The 23,825-nt window shown below is 29.8% G+C and overlaps 1 protein-coding gene and 2 long non-coding RNA genes across 3 annotated transcripts; 2 read left to right on the top strand and 1 right to left on the bottom strand.

The window, feature by feature from the left end:
• Positions 1–6,558: 6,558 nt before the first annotated feature.
• Positions 6,559–9,854, bottom strand: LOC109803260 (uncharacterized). The gene is made up of 3 exons (XM_083070183.1): positions 9,025–9,854; positions 7,714–8,430; positions 6,559–7,507 (listed from the first exon to the last, which is right to left on the bottom strand). The coding sequence occupies exons 1-3, from the start codon at positions 9,685–9,687 to the stop codon at positions 7,214–7,216; spliced, it is 1,674 nt and encodes a 557-aa protein (XP_082926309.1). The 5' UTR covers positions 9,688–9,854; the 3' UTR covers positions 6,559–7,213.
• A 6,704-nt stretch (positions 9,855–16,558) lies between these two features.
• LOC145955440 (uncharacterized) lies at positions 16,559–18,406 on the top strand. The gene is made up of 2 exons (XR_014432074.1): positions 16,559–17,105; positions 18,147–18,406. It is a non-coding gene; the product is annotated as an uncharacterized LOC145955440 (long non-coding RNA).
• A 2,065-nt stretch (positions 18,407–20,471) lies between these two features.
• LOC145955439 (uncharacterized) lies at positions 20,472–23,598 on the top strand. The gene is made up of 2 exons (XR_014432073.1): positions 20,472–22,297; positions 23,339–23,598. It is a non-coding gene; the product is annotated as an uncharacterized LOC145955439 (long non-coding RNA).
• Positions 23,599–23,825: the final 227 nt, after the last annotated feature.

Raw genomic sequence — 23,825 nt, 5'->3', positions numbered from 1 at the left:
TGTTGTTTTATGCATTGACAAAAACATAAAAAGAAAAGGTGTGTTTTATGTTATATTTTTTCTGTTTATTTTCATTAATTGATCCAAAATAAATACAATATCCAATTTAAAAAAAACTAAATAATTGAAATAAAACTTGAATAATTAATTTAGAAAAAGTATCTGGAATAAAGATTGTTTTATATCAATTTTTAATAGTAATGAGTTTAGTTACTCACATGATAAAATGAAATTGATAAAAGATAGAGAAGATGATATAGAGGTAATATAGTTGCTTTATAGTCAATCTTGTTTTCAAAAAGAGTCCCAACACAATAAAGATCATAACCTTTTTATTGGACATTTTCATATGTCTTTATATTCTTGACCTTAGGCTTGAAATAGTCTCTTAATTTATTAAGTAAGATGTCATTACTCAAGTGAACGTCATAACTTTACAAAAATGTATTTTATTGTCTATAGCTTAAATGACCCGATAGTTCACATAAGTGAGTTCTTTATATTCAACTGAAGTGTTTTGTTTACTTAAGTGACCAAATAATTTACTTGAACGAAAATATGTGATGTCAACTTCTAAAAATTAGTTCTCATAAAACTCCATCAAAACTAAAGAGAAAAATAATAAAAACTATTTAATTTGGAAAAAAATGTTTGTCTGCAAATTTTATGAAAATTTATTTTAAATAAGATACAAAAAGAAGTTAAGAATAATTGCTAATTTAAAGAATAAATTATATATAATAATTACTAATTATATCTCTTATTTTTATCTCAAGTAGAAATACAAAGAGAGATATTCTAGTATTACCTACAACACTATTTTAAGATAACTTGTAGCACTTTTTCGTGTGTAACAAGAAACTTTTTCATGATGATGAAAATAAATTAAATAAATTTCAGAAAGAATGATCAACCATTAATCACTTTATATATGTAATTAAATTGATTTTTTTTAATAATTTCGATTGATTATTTAAAATTTGAAAATATGTTTGCGAGGGTTTCCTAAATCTTAAAATTAAAATAAAATTTAGGCTATACTTGTCAATATTACTGATTTGCAACTAAACATTTTCTAATTAATCTAGATTCACTATTATATTATTTAAGTTTTGTTTAAATAATTTGTCTTAAAAATCTAACTACTTGATGCAGTTGAGCTTGGCTGGTTTACGCAACTCAAATGCGCTCCACAAAGTCATTGACTTTGAATAGGTACTTTTTATTAATTACTTCACATCTTTCTTTCACATAATTTATTCTGACCCTTCAAACCCCTCTTATTTTCCCTTTTGTTAATGATGTTATTTGTTACCAAGTCATGTAACAAAATGGCCTGTCTGGGTTCTTACTTCTTAGTATATTCTTTGACCCAAATTTATGTATCTGCTAAAACATTCACTCTCTTCACGTACGCTTAATTGCATTATGATATTAAGAGATTCTTTTCCCTTCAAAATTTCTTGGGTGGAGAAAATAAATTGGACTAAAATTATACTAAAAAAAAAAAAACATCTTGAACTTAACTTCTCCTTAAAAATTTAAACTGAATTACAATTCCAACTTAATTGAACTATTTTTGATATTTTGAATTAAATTATTTTGATTCATTAATTAATTAAAATAGTCTAAATTTGTTTATTTTATTTTCTATTTATATTTATATTTTAAAAAAGAAGGTATAAAAAAATATCAAGTCAAATAGAGTTGGTAAACTTCAGACATTAAAAACAAGTGGCTCAACCTATGCCCACTGACCAGCCAAATTAGCACAAAATATTTTTGGGACATTTTTTTTCGAAGTCTAAGCTCTTGGCCATCAGACTAACTTATTGAAACGAACCATTTTTTATATCTTCAATTTAGTTTTTTTTTTTTTTTGAACACGCCTAATAATTGCATACATAGGAAGTCAATCAGTGAATGCAATTGGTTTTTGGGTAATTGTCTGTCATTCTAATAATTGTCATTAAAATGAAAAACTGACGTGTTATTTCAAATCAACATTTTGTATCAGTAGATGGGAACCATGATTTTCTTCTGTTTTACATGTCCCATTGTCGCCTTGATTATGGATGCAGGTTAGAAAACTAACTTTTACTGCTTTAGTGCCATATCTAATAAATTGTATGTTATTGCTTTTACTATTTTTTTTCCGTTAAATTATCTTTTACTGTGTCGACTAAGTTAAAAAAAAAAAAAAAAAAAGCTATCTATTATAATACACCACAATTTTTTAATGAAAAATATATTATTTTATAATAATTAAAATAACACAATTAATTTAGTTTCTTAGAAAACTTCTTTGAACTTTTTGTTTTGATTTTAATTTAATTTTTGAATATTTTTAATCTTTATGTTACACTTATTTATGCATTTTTTTACTGTTTTATATTTTAGTTAAAAATTTGTCAAATTGATTATTACATAACATAAATAATGAGATGTAATAAATAATGAATATAATAATTTACATAAAAATAATATAATTAAAAAAATTGAAAAATTATCAAACTCGTTTTTCACTTTTGCTTATTAATGCCTTCGCGAAATTCTTTATGAATATATAATAATAATAAGATGAGACTCTACAAGAAAAATAAATAATGATCGAATGATTGTTTGATTATATTTTTATAGTCCATAACAATATATAAAAGAAATATCACTTTGATATTTATTAGAAAATTGAAAATTATATATATATATATATATATATATTAATTTGTATTAAGAATAAAATAAGAAAAATATATATAAAAAAATATTTATTATCTTACAAAATAATAACTACTCACTTTTTTTTTGTAAAATCCCTAATTTATTTTATTTTATTATGGAGATACAAAATGTATTTTTTTCTATTAGTAATCGATAATTATAATAAAGGAAATACCATTTCTTCTTCTTTTTCACTTTTTATTAGATTATTAACATTACAACTTTATACATTTAGTTGAGTTGTCTTTATAGTTAAAAAATTATGAATACATCACTGGTTGAAATAATTGTTAATGATGTGATGATGACTCAGGAAGGAAACAAAGTTGCGGACAAACTGTTCAATGATTTGTCACTATGATGATTTTATTATTATTCAACCTGTTTGGATCTATATTGTTATAATTCAAGTGCATGGAGTTGCAATAATGGTTTGATTGTCTTGTTATTGATGATAATCTAGTACAAAATATTATGTTTTCTTTAAGTTGTTTAGTGTTGTGGTTTTGTTTGTGATTAATTCTCTTTGAAGGAAAATTTGATTTATGTTTATTATTTTTATGTAAGTTTCTATTTACATTGGTTAAGTATGTGTGTTATGAATGGTTAAACATTGATATGATGTTTTGCATATGTCTTGAGTGGTTAAATATTATTTTAACTTCTTTTCTTGATCATTAAACTATGTTGCTTTTACCTTATGGTTGTTAAATATTTATGTTTGTTATTTCTGTCTTTTAAATGGTTAAAAGTTTGTTTAGTTACAGGTTCTTTATGTATATTTTTCTAATTTTTTTGCGTCAAATTGATAAAATATGAGAAAGTTACGATGTGACGCTTCATGATTGATGTGAAAATTTACATCTCATATCAAAACCAAACATGCTTTAAAAATATTTGTTTCTATTAAGTGATTAAGCCTTGTGTTATAACTTTTGCTTAATGATTAATATTATCTATTGACTCTTGATCATTTTAATTTTGTATATCTTTTACTGATCTATTTCCAACATCTTTTAATGTATTTTTCTTTATTTTACAACTAATATTGTAACTTGATATTAGAGATATAAGATTTTAGTATTATTAGAATTTGTTATACAAATTACATCTATACTTATGTAACTTCATTTTTATCATTTCAATAACTCCACTTTTTAAGTTTTATCTTTTTCTTTTTTTCTTTTTTTCTTTTTTTCTTTTTTTCTTCTCTTTCTCCCATTTGAATATGTTTCAAAACAATCTTAACTAATAAATAACATTTTCCTCATCCTAGAAGTAAGAGCATCGATGGCCAAATCTTTTGAAAACTCTTTGTGCTAGCTCACTAGTGAATTTGGCTTTGGTTGTCCACTTGTGTCCCTCAATTGTCGTTTATACTACTTTTTTTATCCCTAAATAAACTTATTACCTCATAATTTGGTGTTTGAAAGTGTTGGCTTCAATTCAAATTTCATGCTCGTGGTGTGTGTCAATTTACTGAAATATTTTATCGTTGTCAATCAACAAATATTTCTTTTAAATTTACAAATTGTTCCCCCTACAGTTTGATTTCTGCAAGAAACCGTTAAATATGATGACCAATAGTGTATATCTTACTTACCAAATGAAGTACAATATAATCTTAATTTTTACATGCATATCTCATCATTTCTTCTTCAGGACATTCGATATGCAAAATATTTTTATTTATTTTTTTTTGAATATTTTAAATTAAAAATATTAGTTTTTTATGTTTAGTAGTTATTTAAAAAAAAATCATGAATATAATTTTCCAAGAATCATTTTTATCTCACTTTTCTATAAATACATTTCTACATGAGAGTGAGAATCTATCTTTTCTGAGTTAAGGAGATGTTTAATGCATATAAAAATATCATAATATTCTTTTTTAAAATAAAATTTAGTTTTCTCTCACTCTTTCTATTTTTCGTTCTCCCACTCTTTCTCTTTCTATCTCTCTCTCACTCCCCTCTCTTCCTTTCTCCCTCCCCTTTTTATTTCTCTTTCTCCCTTTCTCCTCACACACTCTCACTCCCCACCTCTTCTTCTCTCCCTCCCTCTTCCTCTCTTTCTCTCTCCTTCTATTTCTCTTTCTCCGTCTCTCTTTATCTCTCTCATTATCACTCCCTCTCTCTCTCCCCCTCTTTCTCCCTTGAATATCTCTATTTTTCTCTTTGTCTTTTTTTATTTCATTATTTTTTAACCTTATTAATTTTAATAATATTACTAAAAATCTATTTTATTTTTACAATTTAATGGTATTTGTTAACATTTTTTTTATTTGAATGAAATGAAATAATATATTTTTATCCTTCTTACTTATTATGTAACATTTTTCTTTGTTATTTCTTTTGTGAGTTTGGTATTTAAATAATTTTAACTATAAATTTTTAACTTTTAAAAATATTTTAATATCATATTTGTAATAAGATTTGAATAATAAATTTATCTAATGAGTTTATATATTTTAAGAAAAGATATTTTTTTATAAAAAGTACTTATATACCTACGAATATATTATTATAACCAACTAAAAAAAAATTTAATTTCTAAGAATCTTATATGAATATTTTCAATAACTTTTTATGAGTAACTAAACATATTTTAATTATTTTTGAAATCATAATTTTCAGGATTTGCAATTCTCAGAAATTATGATTTCTAATTATGAAAAAAATTTCTCTCCTACTAAACATTTCCTTAATAAAAAATGTTTTTTCAAAAACCTACAAAAAAGACAAAAACAACATTCCAACATCTTTAAAATTATTTTCTGTTTCTCCTAAATTCTATTATTTTATTAATTAAGTTAATATTTTAGTACTCAACTTTGTTTTGTGTTATAATGAGTATCTTTTGGGTGTTTCTCTCTACCAAAGAGTTTCCAAATTTCAGGACTCTTACTTAATGATGAAACTAAAGTATGGGTTTACGATCATTGAATGAGAAGATAACTTCTAATAATGAGAACATCAAATGAGCAAGTATTAGTAAATACATAATTTATTAACAATTAATTGTTTATATTTCATCATTTTAAATGATTTTCTAATTACTATTCAACATTGTGATTTATTTGTCCACTTCTTTAGAGGTCCAAAAATGACATCTTAACGAATCTGATAACTTATATATATATATATATATATATATATATATATATATTTTTTTTTTTTCTGCCTTTAGTTATGTATCCTTTTTATATTGAATTTTGTCAAATATTAGTCCACCCTTTGGTAAAACTGTACTTACACGAATGTACCAATACAATTCAATTGACTGCATGCTAATGATAAGTATATTAATGTTAAAAATATATTATTTAAATAAATAGAAGGCGTATTTTGCTTTAACAATCACAAAATGAGCTTTTGTTTTTGCTGGTAGTGAAATCATTCTGCGGTCAAGTTGTCAGGTTTAATAAATTTTGCTAGATATGTAAATAAATGAATCAAAAATACATTTGAATCTAAGACCTTTGAATCAAGGAATTTGTACAAACGGCTGAGCTCACCAAATACCTCATCGACCATTCAAAACCATTGCAATCTTTACAAATTACTGATGCAAGGATTTCCAAGATGGCTAATGAGTTAAGAAAGAGGAAGTGTTGTAAAAATGAAATCCTCCATCTAGTTTACTCATTCTTGCGTCTGTCTCTCAAATTGTTATGTTTCTTTAAGAATTTAGTTTTAGCATGAAACTATTTATTTTATATAATAAACTAGCAATCACTCAGACTTAAAAGATAAACTATAGGCCAAGTAGTGTACTTACAGCGTTGCTAAGGGGTGGCCAACTAGATAGCTAGGGAGACTGATATAAGAAAAGCAATCACGCCAGGGATAAAATAAACTCATAATTTAAATAGCCAACTACAATCATTTGCATCCAACTCTGATGCTTTCTTGAAGCTTTCAACAGCCGCATCTAGATCATTGAGTACCATTTATGTCTGAGATTAAGCAGACCAAAACATAAACAACTGATTGCCAGATATGATACACCACAATGATTCAACTTACAAAATACATGAATGAGTTATCCCCTATGTGGAGAGTAGTTAAAGGAATAACATGATGACAAACACAGTTTTGAAACCTACTAGCATAGGTCTTACCAAAAGTAGCATAAGGCAAATACGACACTAAATTAGAAGTGAATTTGTCTGCACAAATTAACAGCATCATTTTGTTGAATGAGAAGAACGTTCAAAGTCGGGAAGAACCTAGTCGAGATAATCCTCAGCTACATGAACTTAGAAGCCACACTCAAGACGGCAAATAGCCAAATACCAACTAGTGATAAAGCAAAAATTGAACCTCAGAAAGTGCGTGATGATCATGAAGAAACCGCAACCTTTCGACGGGAGTCAATTCCTAAGAGCCTAATAGCACTTGCAGAATTACGGACCAACGTTCTATCGACTTTCAAACATCTACACGACCCCTTTTCTGTTATCTCCCATAAAGTGTAGCCTTAAAATTCATCATTTGGTTTCTTCAGGAGTTGTTAACATGTTCCCTTTTTTTTCTTTTCCATTTTCTTTGTTTTTTACTTTCTTATCTTTTTCTCTGTTTCTCATATCACTTACTACCGCACTCTCTTTCTCTTTCTCTTCCACTTCCACTTCTTTTTGGTTTCCATGCCTCTTTTTCTTCCTTCCCAATACACCCCAAAATGGAATCCATCTTTGGTATTTCCACCTCCTCAATAGGTAGAATAGGCTCTGCGTCAAAGCACCTTCTTTGCACGTCAAAGAAGCCCCCAACAGGTTCAGTGCCTGTCCAAATACACATAATGAATTTCACTTCTAAATTGAAAATGGCCAAATACACATATTGTACGAAGTTCATTATAATCAATTATTTGACCAACTAATTAAGGCAAATGTTAACTAAAACCATTGATATGAATCAAATTTTCTTGAACCAATATTATGGCAGCGAAAGAACAAGCTGTCAAGAGTGAATTGTGGATTTTAATTACCTCGTGTGACTTCCTGATTTCCACCAAATGTTCCTCCAAATCATTCAACTGGATATTCTCCAGCTGTTGCAGATACAAAATGCTGGAAGTAGTTGTGATTGGTATGACTTGCAGATCATCCCTCACAACAAATAGACACGGCCTCTTCATAAATCCCACAGCAAGTTCATTTGCTCCATCACAACATCTTGGCTCAAAAAGTTTCACTTCTTTTGGATCTTGTACCATATCCTTTCTCTTTGAAATCATTATACGTCCCATATTATCTTTCACTGCTCCAGTGCCATACCAATACTTGGGAGTGTCTTGAGAAGCATTTAGGTTATTGCTCTTACAACCAAATTGAGGAGCCACCCTTAAATTCAATAAGGATTTGTTTGATGATTCTATGAACCATGATGGATTCAGATTCTTCACACTTGTGTACAAGTTATCAATGCTTCCCAACGATAATTTGGCATTCATAAGGTTAAGAATAGACCCAAGAGGTGTTGTGAGGAAGCTGACAAGAAAATCGACAAAATCTGCATTTGCTTCGACAAACAGAACCTTGTTCTGTGATTTGCTGACTATTACCTTGATTTCCAGATAATCTTTCAAATGACTTGAGCCAGTATATGGTGAGAAAGTGTAAGATGGCTTAGATTCTTTGCTTTCAATGAATACATCACTTAGAGGAGATTTGGAGGTTAATGCTTGCTTTAGTATGTTAAATATCTGAGGAAAAATAAAAACCAAGTTTTAAGCTTGTAAAGTTATAACTATAATTCATTAAACAAGGATGAACATGTTCCGATACAAGCCTAGAAGGACTTTAAGAGTTTCTCTAAATGAAAAATACTCTTAATTTTTTTTATAAAGAAACTCTTAAAAAAACCTTCTAAACTGTAACCAAACAGGCTAGAAATCTCTTATCTCTATCAATGAAAAAAGGAAAGTTCCCGAACGTCTACAACATTACAATCTAATTAGGGAACTCGAGTAAGGTTGTGAGCTACATGCATAAGTGGTAAGTGAAAGTCACAGTATTTCGAATTCAATGTATCCGAATCTGAACTTTCTATCACAAAATAATCATTTTTAAGTCCCTAAAGTATTCCCTTTCATTGGCAAAAGAATACAACTCCTACTATTTGTTTCCGAATACATATTCATGCTCAAGCTTTTAAGTGCGCACGAGTCTAACATATTATTTGGTAGAAACATCTAATTGGGAGGAAGTTACTCTTTCTACAACTCCCTTCCCCCTTTTTTAACCAAAAAAAGTCATGCAAGAACCAACTCATGTGAATAAAAAGCAATATAGATTACCTCATTCACGCCTAGATCTACAGGCACTCCATCCGTCTTACTCAAGTCTTTGTATCGATGTTTGAGGAGTGGTTGAAAAGAGTTACCTGGAGAGCTTCGGATAACTCTCAAGTCATCAAAGATCAAGAACATGGCATCCCCTTTAACAAAAACACCATTGTCTCCTTCCTTGGGTTCTTCTGCCAGCAGCTCCATTTCTTTTTTCATCAATTTCCCACAGTAGCACCTTGCGCCATTAAAAGTACTCACCAACAAATCATTTCTCTTTGAACAGCTGTGACACATGAAATACTTAGTGGGTCGTGTGTCATCCACATTCACTTGTAGTCTCTGGCAAGAGCCTTCTAAAGGGTTGCGCGGAGAAAGCAACATTTCCTTGCACATCTTGTTCCAGAATACATCAGGGTCTAAATCTTTCACACTCTGGTACAGATTGTTGATACAACCAATCTCTAATGGTTGTTGTTGACGTTGGTTTTGGGAAAATTTTCCCTCGGACTGAAGCCTGGTGATAGTTCCTAATGGAAGCGAGAGGAAACTAAAGAGAACATCTACAAAGTCTCCACTTGCTTCCGCCATAACTACACGCTTTTTTTCATTGTCCACCCAATATGTTAAAGGGATTCCTACTGTTACTTCTTCGTTGGAAGCCATGACTGACATCAAACTAAAGGAAAATGTACAGGTTTCACTGAAATTTCTAAAATCTCAACTAAAATTGTGCTCGGGATATGCCACTTCCTAACGTTCAATTTTGATCATGGAGAGCGTTGTGTATGTCCTTGGTTGGAATTAAGGAAACTGTACAAGGAAAATCACAGTTAAAGATAAACACAACCATAAGTCCATAAACAACAATTTCGATTGTATTTAAAAATTTAACTATAATTTTGAAAAATCATTTAGCATTAGTTTTGAAGTCAAATTATTTTGTTTTGAACTTCATAGTAGTTTCTTTGTTGGCGCTTCTTACAGTGAATTAGCATCTCGTGTATAATGTGTTCATGCGTGTAGAAGCATTATAAAGCTAAATTAAATTAATAATTAAGATGCTTAAATTTTCAATCCTAATTTTAAATATAAAATAGATTATGTTGGAAAGGAAATATCTACTTGTATATATTTATAGACTCTAAGGAAGATTAGTCATTACTTATGACAATAAATATTTTATAATATTATCATTATTAAAAAATATACTAAATAAATTAATAAATAATTAGTGGATTAAGAGTGAAAATTACACTTAAGTCCCATGTGATACCCTCTATCTTGCATGTCATAATATAATATAAAATTGAATAACTTCAATATAATAAATAAGTAAATTCAAAGTTCACATAAGTAGAGAAAATCATATTTTAACATAAACTTTACTTAGTGAAAATATTAAATTATGAAAGAATTAAAATTAAACTACTCAAAGTAAATAATATAAATCAAATCATAACTAATTTTTCGATATCACATGTCTTATCAAAGCAAAACTTAACATTGAAGGACTAAGTCTCATCATTGACATCCATAGTACCATGTTGATGATTACATGCAAAATCACAAGAAGCCAACATAAAAGAAAAGAGAGTGACAAACATCTCACTCTGGCTTATGATGCAAGAATACAAATCAGTTAGCCAAACAAAAACAATACATACAATGTGATATGACATACACATCATCATATTTAACTTATTCATAGCATAGTAACCAACGATAGATAAAATTATAATGCATATGCAATAGATACGGACTATGTTATCATGCTTGTGACACCAGTAAAACATCACATATCACACTTGTGCATTGTCGCTAACAATACACGTAGAGTAGTCTAGGGTTACATGTCGGGTTACACCCTCTGCACACTCTCACTAGAAGGATATACTACTAGGGTTTGGTCGGGATAACAAAGCTGCACAAGATACATCCCAAGCTCACGAGGGCAGGACTAGGACTTCCAAACCAAACTATCCCCTAGGTTGTTTCTCAAGCTTTTACACAAGGGACCTTCCCTAATGGTGTATTCCATATCATACTCTTTAAAAAAATTTTATGCAAATAATGCATGTCAAACAAACTTTATGCATTACATTCATATGGTCTTATATCATCATTAGTGCAAAAATTGGATTTAAAATCGGAGTTTTAAGATCGATTATAAGGTAACCGATCTTAAAAGTGATGCAGTGACAATTTTGTAAATAACATGAACACTTTTAAGATCGGTTAAAATTTAACCGATCTTAAGAGTACTTTTAAGATCGGTTATAAAAGAACTGATCTTAAAAGTGCACTTCTAAGATCGGTTACAAAAGAATCGATTTTAAAAGTGCTACTTTTAAAATCAGTTATTACAGAACCGATTTTGTATATAGTATACAAAATCGGTTCTTAAATAACCGATTCTAAAAGTATCATCAGAAAAATTTTATATTCCCCTCCATTCTCATTCTCTTTAATCTTTCCCTCCATTCCTTTTTTTTAATCTCTAATGCTCTCATTTTCTAAAGTCTCCAATAAGGTAAATTTCGTTTTCATTTTCGTCTTCTCATGTTCTTCTTGTGTCTCTTTTCATTTTTTCATGCTTTTCTCGTCTCTATTTTCGTTGTAGGTTAAGCTTGGGTAACTTTTGAACCTGGAACGACCCATTCTCCTAGGAGAACGGGCCGTTCTACAAGGAGAACGGGTCGTACTGCATTGAGAACAGGTCGTTCTCCAAGGAGAACGGGCCGTGCTCCCTGGGGAATGGGCCGTTCTGCTAGGAGAACAGACCGTTCTACCTGGAGAATATGCCATTCTGCAAGGAAAACGACCCGTACTAAAAGTTACTTTTAGGCCTTTTAAACTGACTGGAACGGCCCGTTCCAGTTTAATTTTTTTCCACACCCGCACTTTTGAGATCGGTTATAAAACAACCGATCTTAAAAGTTAACTTTTAGAATCGGTTGTTTAACCGATTTTAAAAGTTTAACTTTTAAAATTGGCTCTTTCAAGATCGGTTACGGAACCAATTTTAAAAGTTAAAAATAATCGATTTTAAAAGTCTTTTTTCCACTAGTGCATAACATATCACACATCTTATCATATCATATCATGGCTAAGCCTCACTTAGACTTCTCATCATATGATCCTCACAGGATGCATACACATCAAATGCATCAAAGCCAAAGCCCACTACAAAAAAAAACCACTCATTACTGACACACTTTTTCTCACGTATAAATATCTATCTGAAAAATGGCATTACCGACTAATTTTTCCAATGGATTTCAACGAATATTATTATTACCCATGAATTTTTTTCGTGGGAAAATTATGATGTTTCAGACAGATATTTTCCACGGATTATCTGTCTAAAACGTTGTTCGTAGAAAATGTAAAAACGTTCATCAGTAACTTTAAAAAATATAATGATAAAAGATTAACAAATGAAATTCTTAAACACTTAACTAATTTTCTTGTGCTAATTAATTTACCATACCAACTATTATATATATAAAATTTATAATTAAATAATAGTATAAAATAATAATTTACTATCAATATATTTTAATATAGTTAATTTTATTTAAATTGAGAAATATATAATTAGTAAAATAATATTGATGCATGATAGTCTAAAATAAAAAAAGATAATTTCTTAAAATTTATAATAATTTTACCAATTTTGAACTATATTATTTTTTAATAAAACAAGATTGTTATTTAATATAATTTTAAAATAATTTTTAAAAGCATTATCAACAATACTTATGAAATTACTGACGCTATTAAAAATAATAAAATTAATTCATAAGTAATTATGATAAATAAAAATTAAATTAAATAAAAAATTAAAAAATATATAAAATTCTTCTAGTTAAAGAAAAGTCTCTAAAAATGCTGTGACAGAAGAAAAACATTTGTGTTTTATATATAGAAGTTAATTATTCTTTGATTAGTTACTAATTTTAGTTTAATATATATATATATATATATATATATTTAAATTTTAAGTATGAATATATTTTTTTTAAGACAAGGTTGTTATTTAATATAATTTTGAAATAATTTTTTAAAAATGTTATCAACAATACTCACGGAATTACCCATGGATGTATCTATGGGTAATTACTAGCGGATAAACCCATGGATAATTATTTTTTATTAATAATTTATATTAAAAACAATAAAATTAATGTATAAGTAATAGTAATAAATAAAAACTAAATTAGATAAAAAAATTTAAAAATATATAAAATTCTTCTAATTAAAGAAAAGTCTCTCAAAACATTGTGTCATAAGAAAGACATTTGTGTTTTATATATAGAAATTTATTATTCTTTGATTAGTTACTAATTTTAATCTAATATATATTTATACAAATTTTAAATATGACTTATTGATTTAACTATAATATTTATTTTTATATAATTTATTATATATTTTTATTATATATAATAAAAATGTAACTTGTGAAATAGAAAGACTAAAATATTAGTATTTTTTAATTTACATAAAAAAGTTATAGTATTATTATATTATATTGTAATTTGTGAAATATACTGGAATGAGAGGGATCTAAATATTGTACAAGTATGAGATTGTATAATTGAAAATGACTTAAAAGAATAAATTTGTACTATCTATATCAATAAGATGCATATAATCTTTGATCCAAAAAGTGTATGAATATCTAAAAAAGGGCTATCAATGGAAGGTTCTGACCAACGAGGAGTTACGTGAAGTATCGTGAAGTTGCATTAAATAAGGGTGTTATTTAAAATAATTTTGAAATAATTTTTTAAAAATATTATCCACAATACCCATGGATAAAATTTGTGAGTAATTTTGTCAGAGTTACCCACAAATTATAATGCGTCGGTAAGTGTTTCAAACGAACAATTTCCTGATGGATTATTGTCCATTTGTAATCCGTCGAAAATAAAGTGTTACCCACAGATTTTTTAGATTACCCACGAATTTTGATCGTCTGTAATTTCAAAAGTTCTTATAATCACACGTCAATCAATTTATACATAGCTCACAATATGTCATATTGTTAAGTCTCAATTTTACCTCTTTTTGGATGAGACTTATTAGACAAATTCCACTCATTCTCTGAACCATTGCAATATAATTGTTCTCTTTTTGGTTCATTTTGTGTGCAGATATAACTAACCCAAATTCATCTAATACCTTAATCCACCTCATTTTTTGTGCAGGTATTGAGTGAAGAGTGGAAAGTTGAAGATCCTTTGGATTGGAAACTTAAGGATCGAAGAAGCTAAGGAGCAGAGCAGAGTTAATGCGTCGGGCGCAACATTACCCGCGCCGGACATGATCGAAACAGAGTTTCTCTGGAGGACATTGCGCCAGGCGCAATAGGAAATTGCGCCGAGCTTGGACTGAGACAGGAAGTGTTGAACTTCCCTGGAAGGCCTGCGCTGGGCGCGAAGAATTGTGCGCCGGGCGCGAAACCCTAATTTGATCTCCCAGGCTCATATATGAAGGCATTTTCGGGGGAGAAACCCCCATTCTCACATTGGGCGCCTCCAAAGGGATTCCCAGGGCTTGGGATCGTCCATGTGCGGATCTTTCCTTCGGTTCTTCATTTCCTCTTCCATCTCTATTTTGTTTTGCCCTCTTTGTTGAGTGGTTTCACCCATTTTTGTGGGGTTAGATGTAACCAACATACTCTTTTGTAATCCTTACGGTTTTAATGATATATATACATGTTGTTTCATTTATTGTTGTGTTTGTTTCTATTCTTAATGTTTGCTTTGGATTGATCACCCCTTGCATGATTTAAGGTTTCATTGAGTATTGGGAAATAACTTTGAAGCTAGTTCTGAAACATATGCCTAGTGGTGATTGTATCTAGGGATAGAGCTTGACCCATTAGTAGTCTTAAATCCTAGCCATTAATGCGGGTGTAGATATTGGGTACTCAAGGAATTGATATTCAATATCCGCACTTAGGCTCTTTCTCTAAGGGATTAGGTTTGAGTAAACTTATGGGTTGACTAAGCAATGTATGTAACAAGAGATTAAGGATACATTAGTGTTGCGTTTGGTGAAATCTAACCCCCACAACCTCACAATACCACAATACCATTTCTACCCTCTTCCACTCACAAACCAATATTTATTTATAGCTTTCATTCCAATAGTCATAACTTTGAATTCAACTCATAACTATGAAACTGGAATTATTCTTTAGTCACGAATAGTCAATAAATGCTTATTTTACCTTCTAATCCTTGTGGATACGATATTTTTACTACTTGAACGGCCGGTATATTTGTCGTGTTTGAGACCGTTAATAGAATTTAACAGATTTGAAGATTTGAACAAAAGTGTTTTAACGGGAACCTCAACACATATCAATGGCATACTCACACACTATAATCATATATTAAGTAATACAATTATTACACAACATCATCCAATACACCTCAAGTAAGAATCATTTTGAGATGGTTTAATAATATGTTAACACCTTAACCATAGCCACTGAGACCAATGTCACTAAAAGTTTCTAGTAACTTTATCACTCACACATGAAGTCCTTAGATATCACTATCATTATAACATCTCAAGTCATTGACAATCAACTTACATCATAACCTATTAACAATTGTTTTCTACCATAATTCATCATTCCTAAATATTGATATAATTACCTCAAACCATTCATAAAATCAAACACTTAAAGGGTAAAACTATTCATCATCCTTATAACAAACTACACTTCCACAACTTAACCTTCTAAGATATCGTGTGATCCAAATGTCCTATTTAGAGCTATATATTTGATATCAAGTTGATCTTAATTTTATTGGAAAGATAATAAAATTATCTCCAACTTCTTTGTTGACCTCAAGAGCTAAATATGTCATCTACTATTTTAAATAAAAACAAAACCATAATGTTTCAACCTAAATCTGACAGTCTGACCTTTGCTCACTAATTTGATCAAAACTTGAGTTATAGGACCCATTTTTAGGTGATTCCAATGACATTTGAAAGCTAACATACAAGGTTAAAACTTTAATGAATATCACAAAACCTAATTCTACCGTTTAAGTCTACTTGAAAAGCTTACAATGTACAAAAGTTATATTTCTCACACAGTCTTGTAACTCATAACTCAATCATTTCTTAACATTTTCATGATTCTTAACTCTAAACTGTAGCACTAAATGTCTACTTTTTAACCCAACAATAAGAACTCAATTTCATTAATCACATGCAGAGAAATCAGATAAATATCTAAGTATGTTCATACTAGAATTTTCAAAATTTGACACAACTCACACCTAAACTTTTTTTTTTCTAAATCCAATTTATAAAAGCTCTCTATAGGTTACGTTACACTTCTAAAAGACACAATTTATACATATAACTACATACCCAAGTACAATCACTAATACATTCCCTTAGGGTTTCTCAAAAAACCCATAGAGATCTCAAATCAAACAATTACAATTCAAAAATTGATGGTAATCATTCATTCAAGCAATTTATACAATTAATTACATACAAGATGTAACATCCCAAAAATTTTATTCTTATGTATTGGGATTATTAGAAGGATTATCATATTTTTATACGTATTTTACTATTTACGTATACGTATTTTACTATTTATGTATACGTATTTTTACTATTTACATATACGTATTTTACTATTCACGTATACGTATATGTGAATAGTAAATGGCTGCTAAGGAAACCACGAGGGAAGCAAGTTTCAATTTTTTAATTAATTTTAATATTTTAATGAATAGTGCATAGTAACTTATAATATTATTTTAATGAATAGTGCATAGTGCATAGTAACTTCAAAATTTCTATAAATAGGGGCCTAAGGTTTTGAAAATTTAGAATTCTAGAGAGAAGGAAATTCTGGAGAAATAGAGAGAGAAAGTAAGAGAGAGAAGGAGAAAGAAAAGGAGGTTCTGCTCCAGTGCCGTGTTTAAGGAGAAAGAGGAAGAGATTCTGCCCTAATTCCGATTCCTTTTTAAGGAAAGAGAAGAGGAGATTCTGCCCAAGTTTTTAGAGAGTTATTGCGCTAGTTCCAACTCCTACTTATCCAGGTAAGGGGGGGAGTGGGAAACCTTGCTTGGGGGTGTGGGAATAATTGTTAAATAGTTTGTTTGTTGGATTGGCTCCCGATCTCTTGCTTGCTATTTATTTCTTTGAATATGTATTATTGATGTGATTTGTTTTATATCCTATTTATTTACATATTAGAATCTATTATTTGAATGGAAGGCTAAGCCTCCTAAGTATTTATAAATTTGTAATCTGTTATTTAAATGGAAGGCTGAGCCTCCTTATTATCTTATATTACCTTTTAAGCTTCCTACTTTACTTAAAAGATCTTAATATATTATTATTAATAAATATGTAATTGATGTTAAAAAAGAATAAGTTTTAGAATAAAAATACCTATGCGAACTTATGAAGATCTTATTATGACTTGAGTATATGAAGTATATATGAGACCTATGCGGACCTATGAGGATATGACTGTATGAAATATGTACTCATGACTTGTGACCTACGATCCATGAATGGACCGTTGAACTGTTGAACTATTGGACCGTTGGACTATTGGACCGTTGGACTATTGGACTGTTAGACTATTGGACTATTAAAGTTGGATTAATAAAATAAATTATAATTATGAAATATGAATCTTATATGTGTAATATGCTAAATGTTGAGTCTATGAATGTATGACATGCATCATATATGCATATATTATTCCAGGTGTGCCGCTGAGGCCGCATACCAGTGATGCTAACAAGGTGTATGATCACCAGTGATAGGTGTGCCTTCGGGACACCAGTGATGTAACATGCTAACGAGGTGTATGAACACCAGTGATAGGTGTACCTTTGGGTCACCAGTGATAAATTCTGAAACTTCCGTATGGCGCCACATGCATACATTAGTGAGTCAAGTCAAGAAAATCATTATACATAAGCATATATGTGAGATTGATTATATATGTGAATTATATTGCGTGTGTGTGTGCTATTTAACTTTTATTTCTTCATCTACAACTGAGTGAGATGTTTCTCACTCCCTTGTTGTTTTTTTTTCTGTATATGTTTAAATTTATGTTGCAGGTGTTCATCATCATGAGGATGTTGGTGATGAGGCCTAAAGGTTTCTTGGGGCATGCTCTGATAGGATGTGACATCGGGTTTAGCTAGGATTTATCTCATGTTTTTCTTATTCTAAAAACATTTTCTTTTCTTGTGTAATTTAAATAAATTATAAGTTGATTCCTAACTAGGAGGCACTGCCACCTTTACTGGGATTGATTTATAATCTTTGTTTTATTATGACTTCTTAAGTTATATATATATGTTAATGAATTTATGAATGTGCATCTTCTACCTTATGATACTTATTGTTTTATATCAATCTATGAAAATCTTTTATAAATATAGTTTATGTTTATTAATGATGTTGGGGTAGAGGGTGTCACATTTAGTGGTATCAGAGCAGGCCGATCCAATCGGCCGTGAGTTATGAGTCTACTATGCTTGTTTGGTAGATTAATAATGTGATGAGTTGATTGATGTGCTAATGTGATGATTGATTATGTTGTTATTTGTGTGCAATGTGTTCTCAGGATTTGTATGATAGATTTTGATGAATGCTATTTTTGATTGCTTCTTTGATAATCGCTTATTTGTTTGATATTTCTTGCTTACGTAAGAGGTAGTGGTTTAGTGATATCGCTTGTGTTGAAAGCATATGTGTGAATAATAGACGAGATACTGTGCTAATATTATAGGAATTATTGAGGCCTTAGATTTGAATAAGACATGGATTTATTTTAAGTGTACTAAGAGTTTACGATTAGTGAAATTTTTGGAAGCTATAGTTGTAGCGATTGAATTCAAGGATGACATATGTCGAGAAATGGGGTTTTGGTATTTTTTTTTTTTAAGGAGAAATTGAAGAATTGATGATTTCTAGAATTTGATAGCCGCATATTTTCTAAGTCTTTTTTATACGAATATGTGAATCGTTTGGTTTAAATTTGTGGTGAGAAAATTTGATTTAAATTTGAGGTGGTAAGAAGTAAGTTTGGAAGGATTGAGGTATTTTGTGGCTTAGATGTTGATGCATTAGTGTGTAGGGGATGTTTGCACTCCCGTTATAGTTACTTTGATGAGCAAAGGTCTAGTTGTAAGCATTGAATATATCTGTGGTGATTTTTGAATTTTTAGCTAAGAAGATGATCCTTTTAAATTCTGATGTCTTCATAAGAGTTGTAGTTTAATCACTTAGCTTTCTTTGGTGATAGGTTGAGATCACGTGGGATGTGTTGTTTTCTTTGGTAGTTGTTTAAAAGAGAAGTTAGGCTGTATAATAATGTTTTTGGGTTAGTAGGCAATGCAAGGATAAGAATTGACTTTGTTAAAATATTTCGGTGCGTTATCATATGGATTAAGAGGTTGTTTAAGGTTGTATGATGCTATGTGGTAAAGGTTGTTCATATGGATGGTATATATGAAGGTTTAAAGTAGGTATTCGAATATGATTTAATATGCAGGTAGGTTGATATGTGGATAGATGACCTTAGGGATCAATTGGTGAATGTAGTGTGGTTAGTAAAAGTGATCTTAGGGTATGATATGATCATATTGTAGTTAAGGGTGGAGATATATTCAAGACGGATGTATGTTGAGTTATCAAAGTATTATTATTTTATTTTATCTTATTTTTATTGATTGAGTGATTGCTTGTTTAATTGATTAATTTATTTTTATTGTATGAGATAAGTTTTCTTGTCCCTATAAATTCCAGTTGAGGTAAACATGGATATGACTCATATAGAAGTTGTGTTTAAGTGGGGAGATATCTAATCCAGTTAGTGAAGATAAGAGTTTTATGATATTAGTTTATTATTATTGGAGATTTATTAAAGGAATTTTTAAGATAGCATTGCCCTTAACTATATTCACTAAGAGGGGTATTGTCTTTATGTGGGATAGTAGGTATGAGAGTAGTTCCAACTCTTAAGGCAAGATCTTATTTTTATTGATTGAGTGATTGCTTGTTTAATTGATTAATTTATTTTTATTGTATGAGATAAGTTTTCTTGTCCCTATAAATTCCAGTTGAGGTAAACATGGATATGACTCATATAGAAGTTGTGTTTAAGTGGGGAGATATCTAATCCAGTTAGTGAAGATAAGAGTTTTATGATATTAGTTTATTATTATTGGAGATTTATTAAAGGAATTTTTAAGATAGCATTGCCCTTAACTATATTCACTAAGAGGGGTATTGTCTTTATGTGGGATAGTAGGTATGAGAGTAGTTCCAACTCTTAAGGCAAGATTGACTAATGTTAATACTACTAGATTTTAGTAAGTCTTTTGTGGTATATATTTATGTTCCTAAGGTAGGTTTGGATAGAATGAGAATGCAAAATGGATCAAATAATAGCTTATACTTCTAGAAAATTGAGAATTCATGAGAGGAATTACCTTACCCATGACCTTGAATTGGAGACATTACCTATATGATTCTAAGCTTGAGGTATTCAGTTTTAAATATCTATTGACCAAAAGAGATAGTTAGAAACTTCTTAAGAAATAAGATTTTGATCTTATTAGTTATTTGGCCAAAGCCATTGTGGTAATTAATGTTTTGATTAGAAAACCTTTATATTTTCCTTATGATTAGAAAGATGGATCTTTTTAAGAATTTAAGTCTGACTTGTGAGATTACTCCTAGTGGTGAAAAATTAGGTATGATTCGAATAACAAGTGGATCATTGAGAGAAATTGGAGAAATACAATTAGTTGATTCATATTGGTAACAAGATATGAGGATATAGAATAAGGTGATGGATAGAGGTTTGACTTGGTTGTAGATGGAATAGTAAAATTAGTGATTTGATATGTGTATCTAGTTAACATGCTTAGGTGTTTGATCTTTATAGATGATTATAGAAGTAATATCAATATTGTGATAGATCCCTTGATTACGATGATCACTAATATATTATTTTTGATTATTTAAGAATTGGATTTGATTGAAGAATTTAGAGACTTATGATTGATGTGTGAGATTACCTCTAGGAATATTGAATTGAGTATGATTGAAAATAACTAGTGAATTAGTGAATAAGATTATAGAAGCTCAGGGGTTAGAGCCTTTCCTAGTGAACCAAGTGGAAAATATTAGTAGGAATATGATTAACATTTTCTAAATAGAAATTGATGTTGTTTTGAGATGCAAGAATAAATTTGGGCGCTTAGTAATTTTGAATTAAGAAAAATGATTTTAGAGGAAGAATATAAGAGTACTCTTTTATTTAAGAACTACTACGATGTATCAGAGTAGCGCAGCGGAAGTATTGTGACCTATGATGAAGAGAGGAGTGAAGCAATTGTATACTTGTGATTAGCATACTATAAGTCTTTAAGAATTTTGTAGCACTTGGACGCTCCATGTTGGAAGTAAAATGGTGAATGGATAAGACTTTAGTGATAGATTTGTCTGAGACACTTAAGAGATTGATTTTGTTTATATGGATAGGCTTGTCAAGGTTATTTGTCTTACCCTTAGAAATCATTTGATGAAATTGATAGAGTTGTATAAGTAAGGTAGTGAGGTTGCATAAGAATTAGAAGTAAGAAGCGAAGAGTTTATCATTGCAAAAATTTCGAGGACGAAATTTCTAAAAGGAGGGGAGTAATGTAACATCCCAAAAATTTTATTCTTATGTATTGGGATTATTAGAAGGATTATCATATTTTTATACGTATTTTACTATTTACGTATACGTATTTTACTATTTATGTATACGTATTTTTACTATTTACATATACGTATTTTACTATTCACGTATACGTATATGTGAATAGTAAATGGCTGCTAAGGAAACCACGAGGGAAGCAAGTTTCAATTTTTTAATTAATTTTAATATTTTAATGAATAGTGCATAGTAACTTATAATATTATTTTAATGAATAGTGCATAGTGCATAGTAACTTCAAAATTTCTATAAATAGGGGCCTAAGGTTTTGAAAATTTAGAATTCTAGAGAGAAGGAAATTCTGGAGAAATAGAGAGAGAAAGTAAGAGAGAGAAGGAGAAAGAAAAGGAGGTTCTGCTCCAGTGCCGTGTTTAAGGAGAAAGAGGAAGAGATTCTGCCCTAATTCCGATTCCTTTTTAAGGAAAGAGAAGAGGAGATTCTGCCCAAGTTTTTAGAGAGTTATTGCGCTAGTTCCAACTCCTACTTATCCAGGTAAGGGGGGGAGTGGGAAACCTTGCTTGGGGGTGTGGGAATAATTGTTAAATAGTTTGTTTGTTGGATTGGCTCCCGATCTCTTGCTTGCTATTTATTTCTTTGAATATGTATTATTGATGTGATTTGTTTTATATCCTATTTATTTACATATTAGAATCTATTATTTGAATGGAAGGCTAAGCCTCCTAAGTATTTATAAATTTGTAATCTGTTATTTAAATGGAAGGCTGAGCCTCCTTATTATCTTATATTACCTTTTAAGCTTCCTACTTTACTTAAAAGATCTTAATATATTATTATTAATAAATATGTAATTGATGTTAAAAAAGAATAAGTTTTAGAATAAAAATACCTATGCGAACTTATGAAGATCTTATTATGACTTGAGTATATGAAGTATATATGAGACCTATGCGGACCTATGAGGATATGACTGTATGAAATATGTACTCATGACTTGTGACCTACGATCCATGAATGGACCGTTGAACTGTTGAACTATTGGACCGTTGGACTATTGGACCGTTGGACTATTGGACTGTTAGACTATTGGACTATTAAAGTTGGATTAATAAAATAAATTATAATTATGAAATATGAATCTTATATGTGTAATATGCTAAATGTTGAGTCTATGAATGTATGACATGCATCATATATGCATATATTATTCCAGGTGTGCCGCTGAGGCCGCATACCAGTGATGCTAACAAGGTGTATGATCACCAGTGATAGGTGTGCCTTCGGGACACCAGTGATGTAACATGCTAACGAGGTGTATGAACACCAGTGATAGGTGTACCTTTGGGTCACCAGTGATAAATTCTGAAACTTCCGTATGGCGCCACATGCATACATTAGTGAGTCAAGTCAAGAAAATCATTATACATAAGCATATATGTGAGATTGATTATATATGTGAATTATATTGCGTGTGTGTGTGCTATTTAACTTTTATTTCTTCATCTACAACTGAGTGAGATGTTTCTCACTCCCTTGTTGTTTTTTTTTCTGTATATGTTTAAATTTATGTTGCAGGTGTTCATCATCATGAGGATGTTGGTGATGAGGCCTAAAGGTTTCTTGGGGCATGCTCTGATAGGATGTGACATCGGGTTTAGCTAGGATTTATCTCATGTTTTTCTTATTCTAAAAACATTTTCTTTTCTTGTGTAATTTAAATAAATTATAAGTTGATTCCTAACTAGGAGGCACTGCCACCTTTACTGGGATTGATTTATAATCTTTGTTTTATTATGACTTCTTAAGTTATATATATATGTTAATGAATTTATGAATGTGCATCTTCTACCTTATGATACTTATTGTTTTATATCAATCTATGAAAATCTTTTATAAATATAGTTTATGTTTATTAATGATGTTGGGGTAGAGGGTGTCACACAAGAAGAACAAAAAGTGAAACAAACACAATTGGGAAAAATCCATCATACATGAGGATACAACAAATACAAGATTGGAAGCCAATCCCACTATCCGGCATACAAACCCACACCCAGAGTTA

The sequence above is a fragment of the Cajanus cajan genome, chromosome 3 (assembly GCF_000230855.2).
Source record: "Cajanus cajan strain Asha chromosome 3, NIPB_CcT2T_4, whole genome shotgun sequence".
Lineage (NCBI taxonomy): Eukaryota > Viridiplantae > Streptophyta > Magnoliopsida > Fabales > Fabaceae > Cajanus > Cajanus cajan.
Note: the sequence above shows the minus strand (reverse complement) of the source record. Positions and strands in the feature narration are given on the sequence as shown.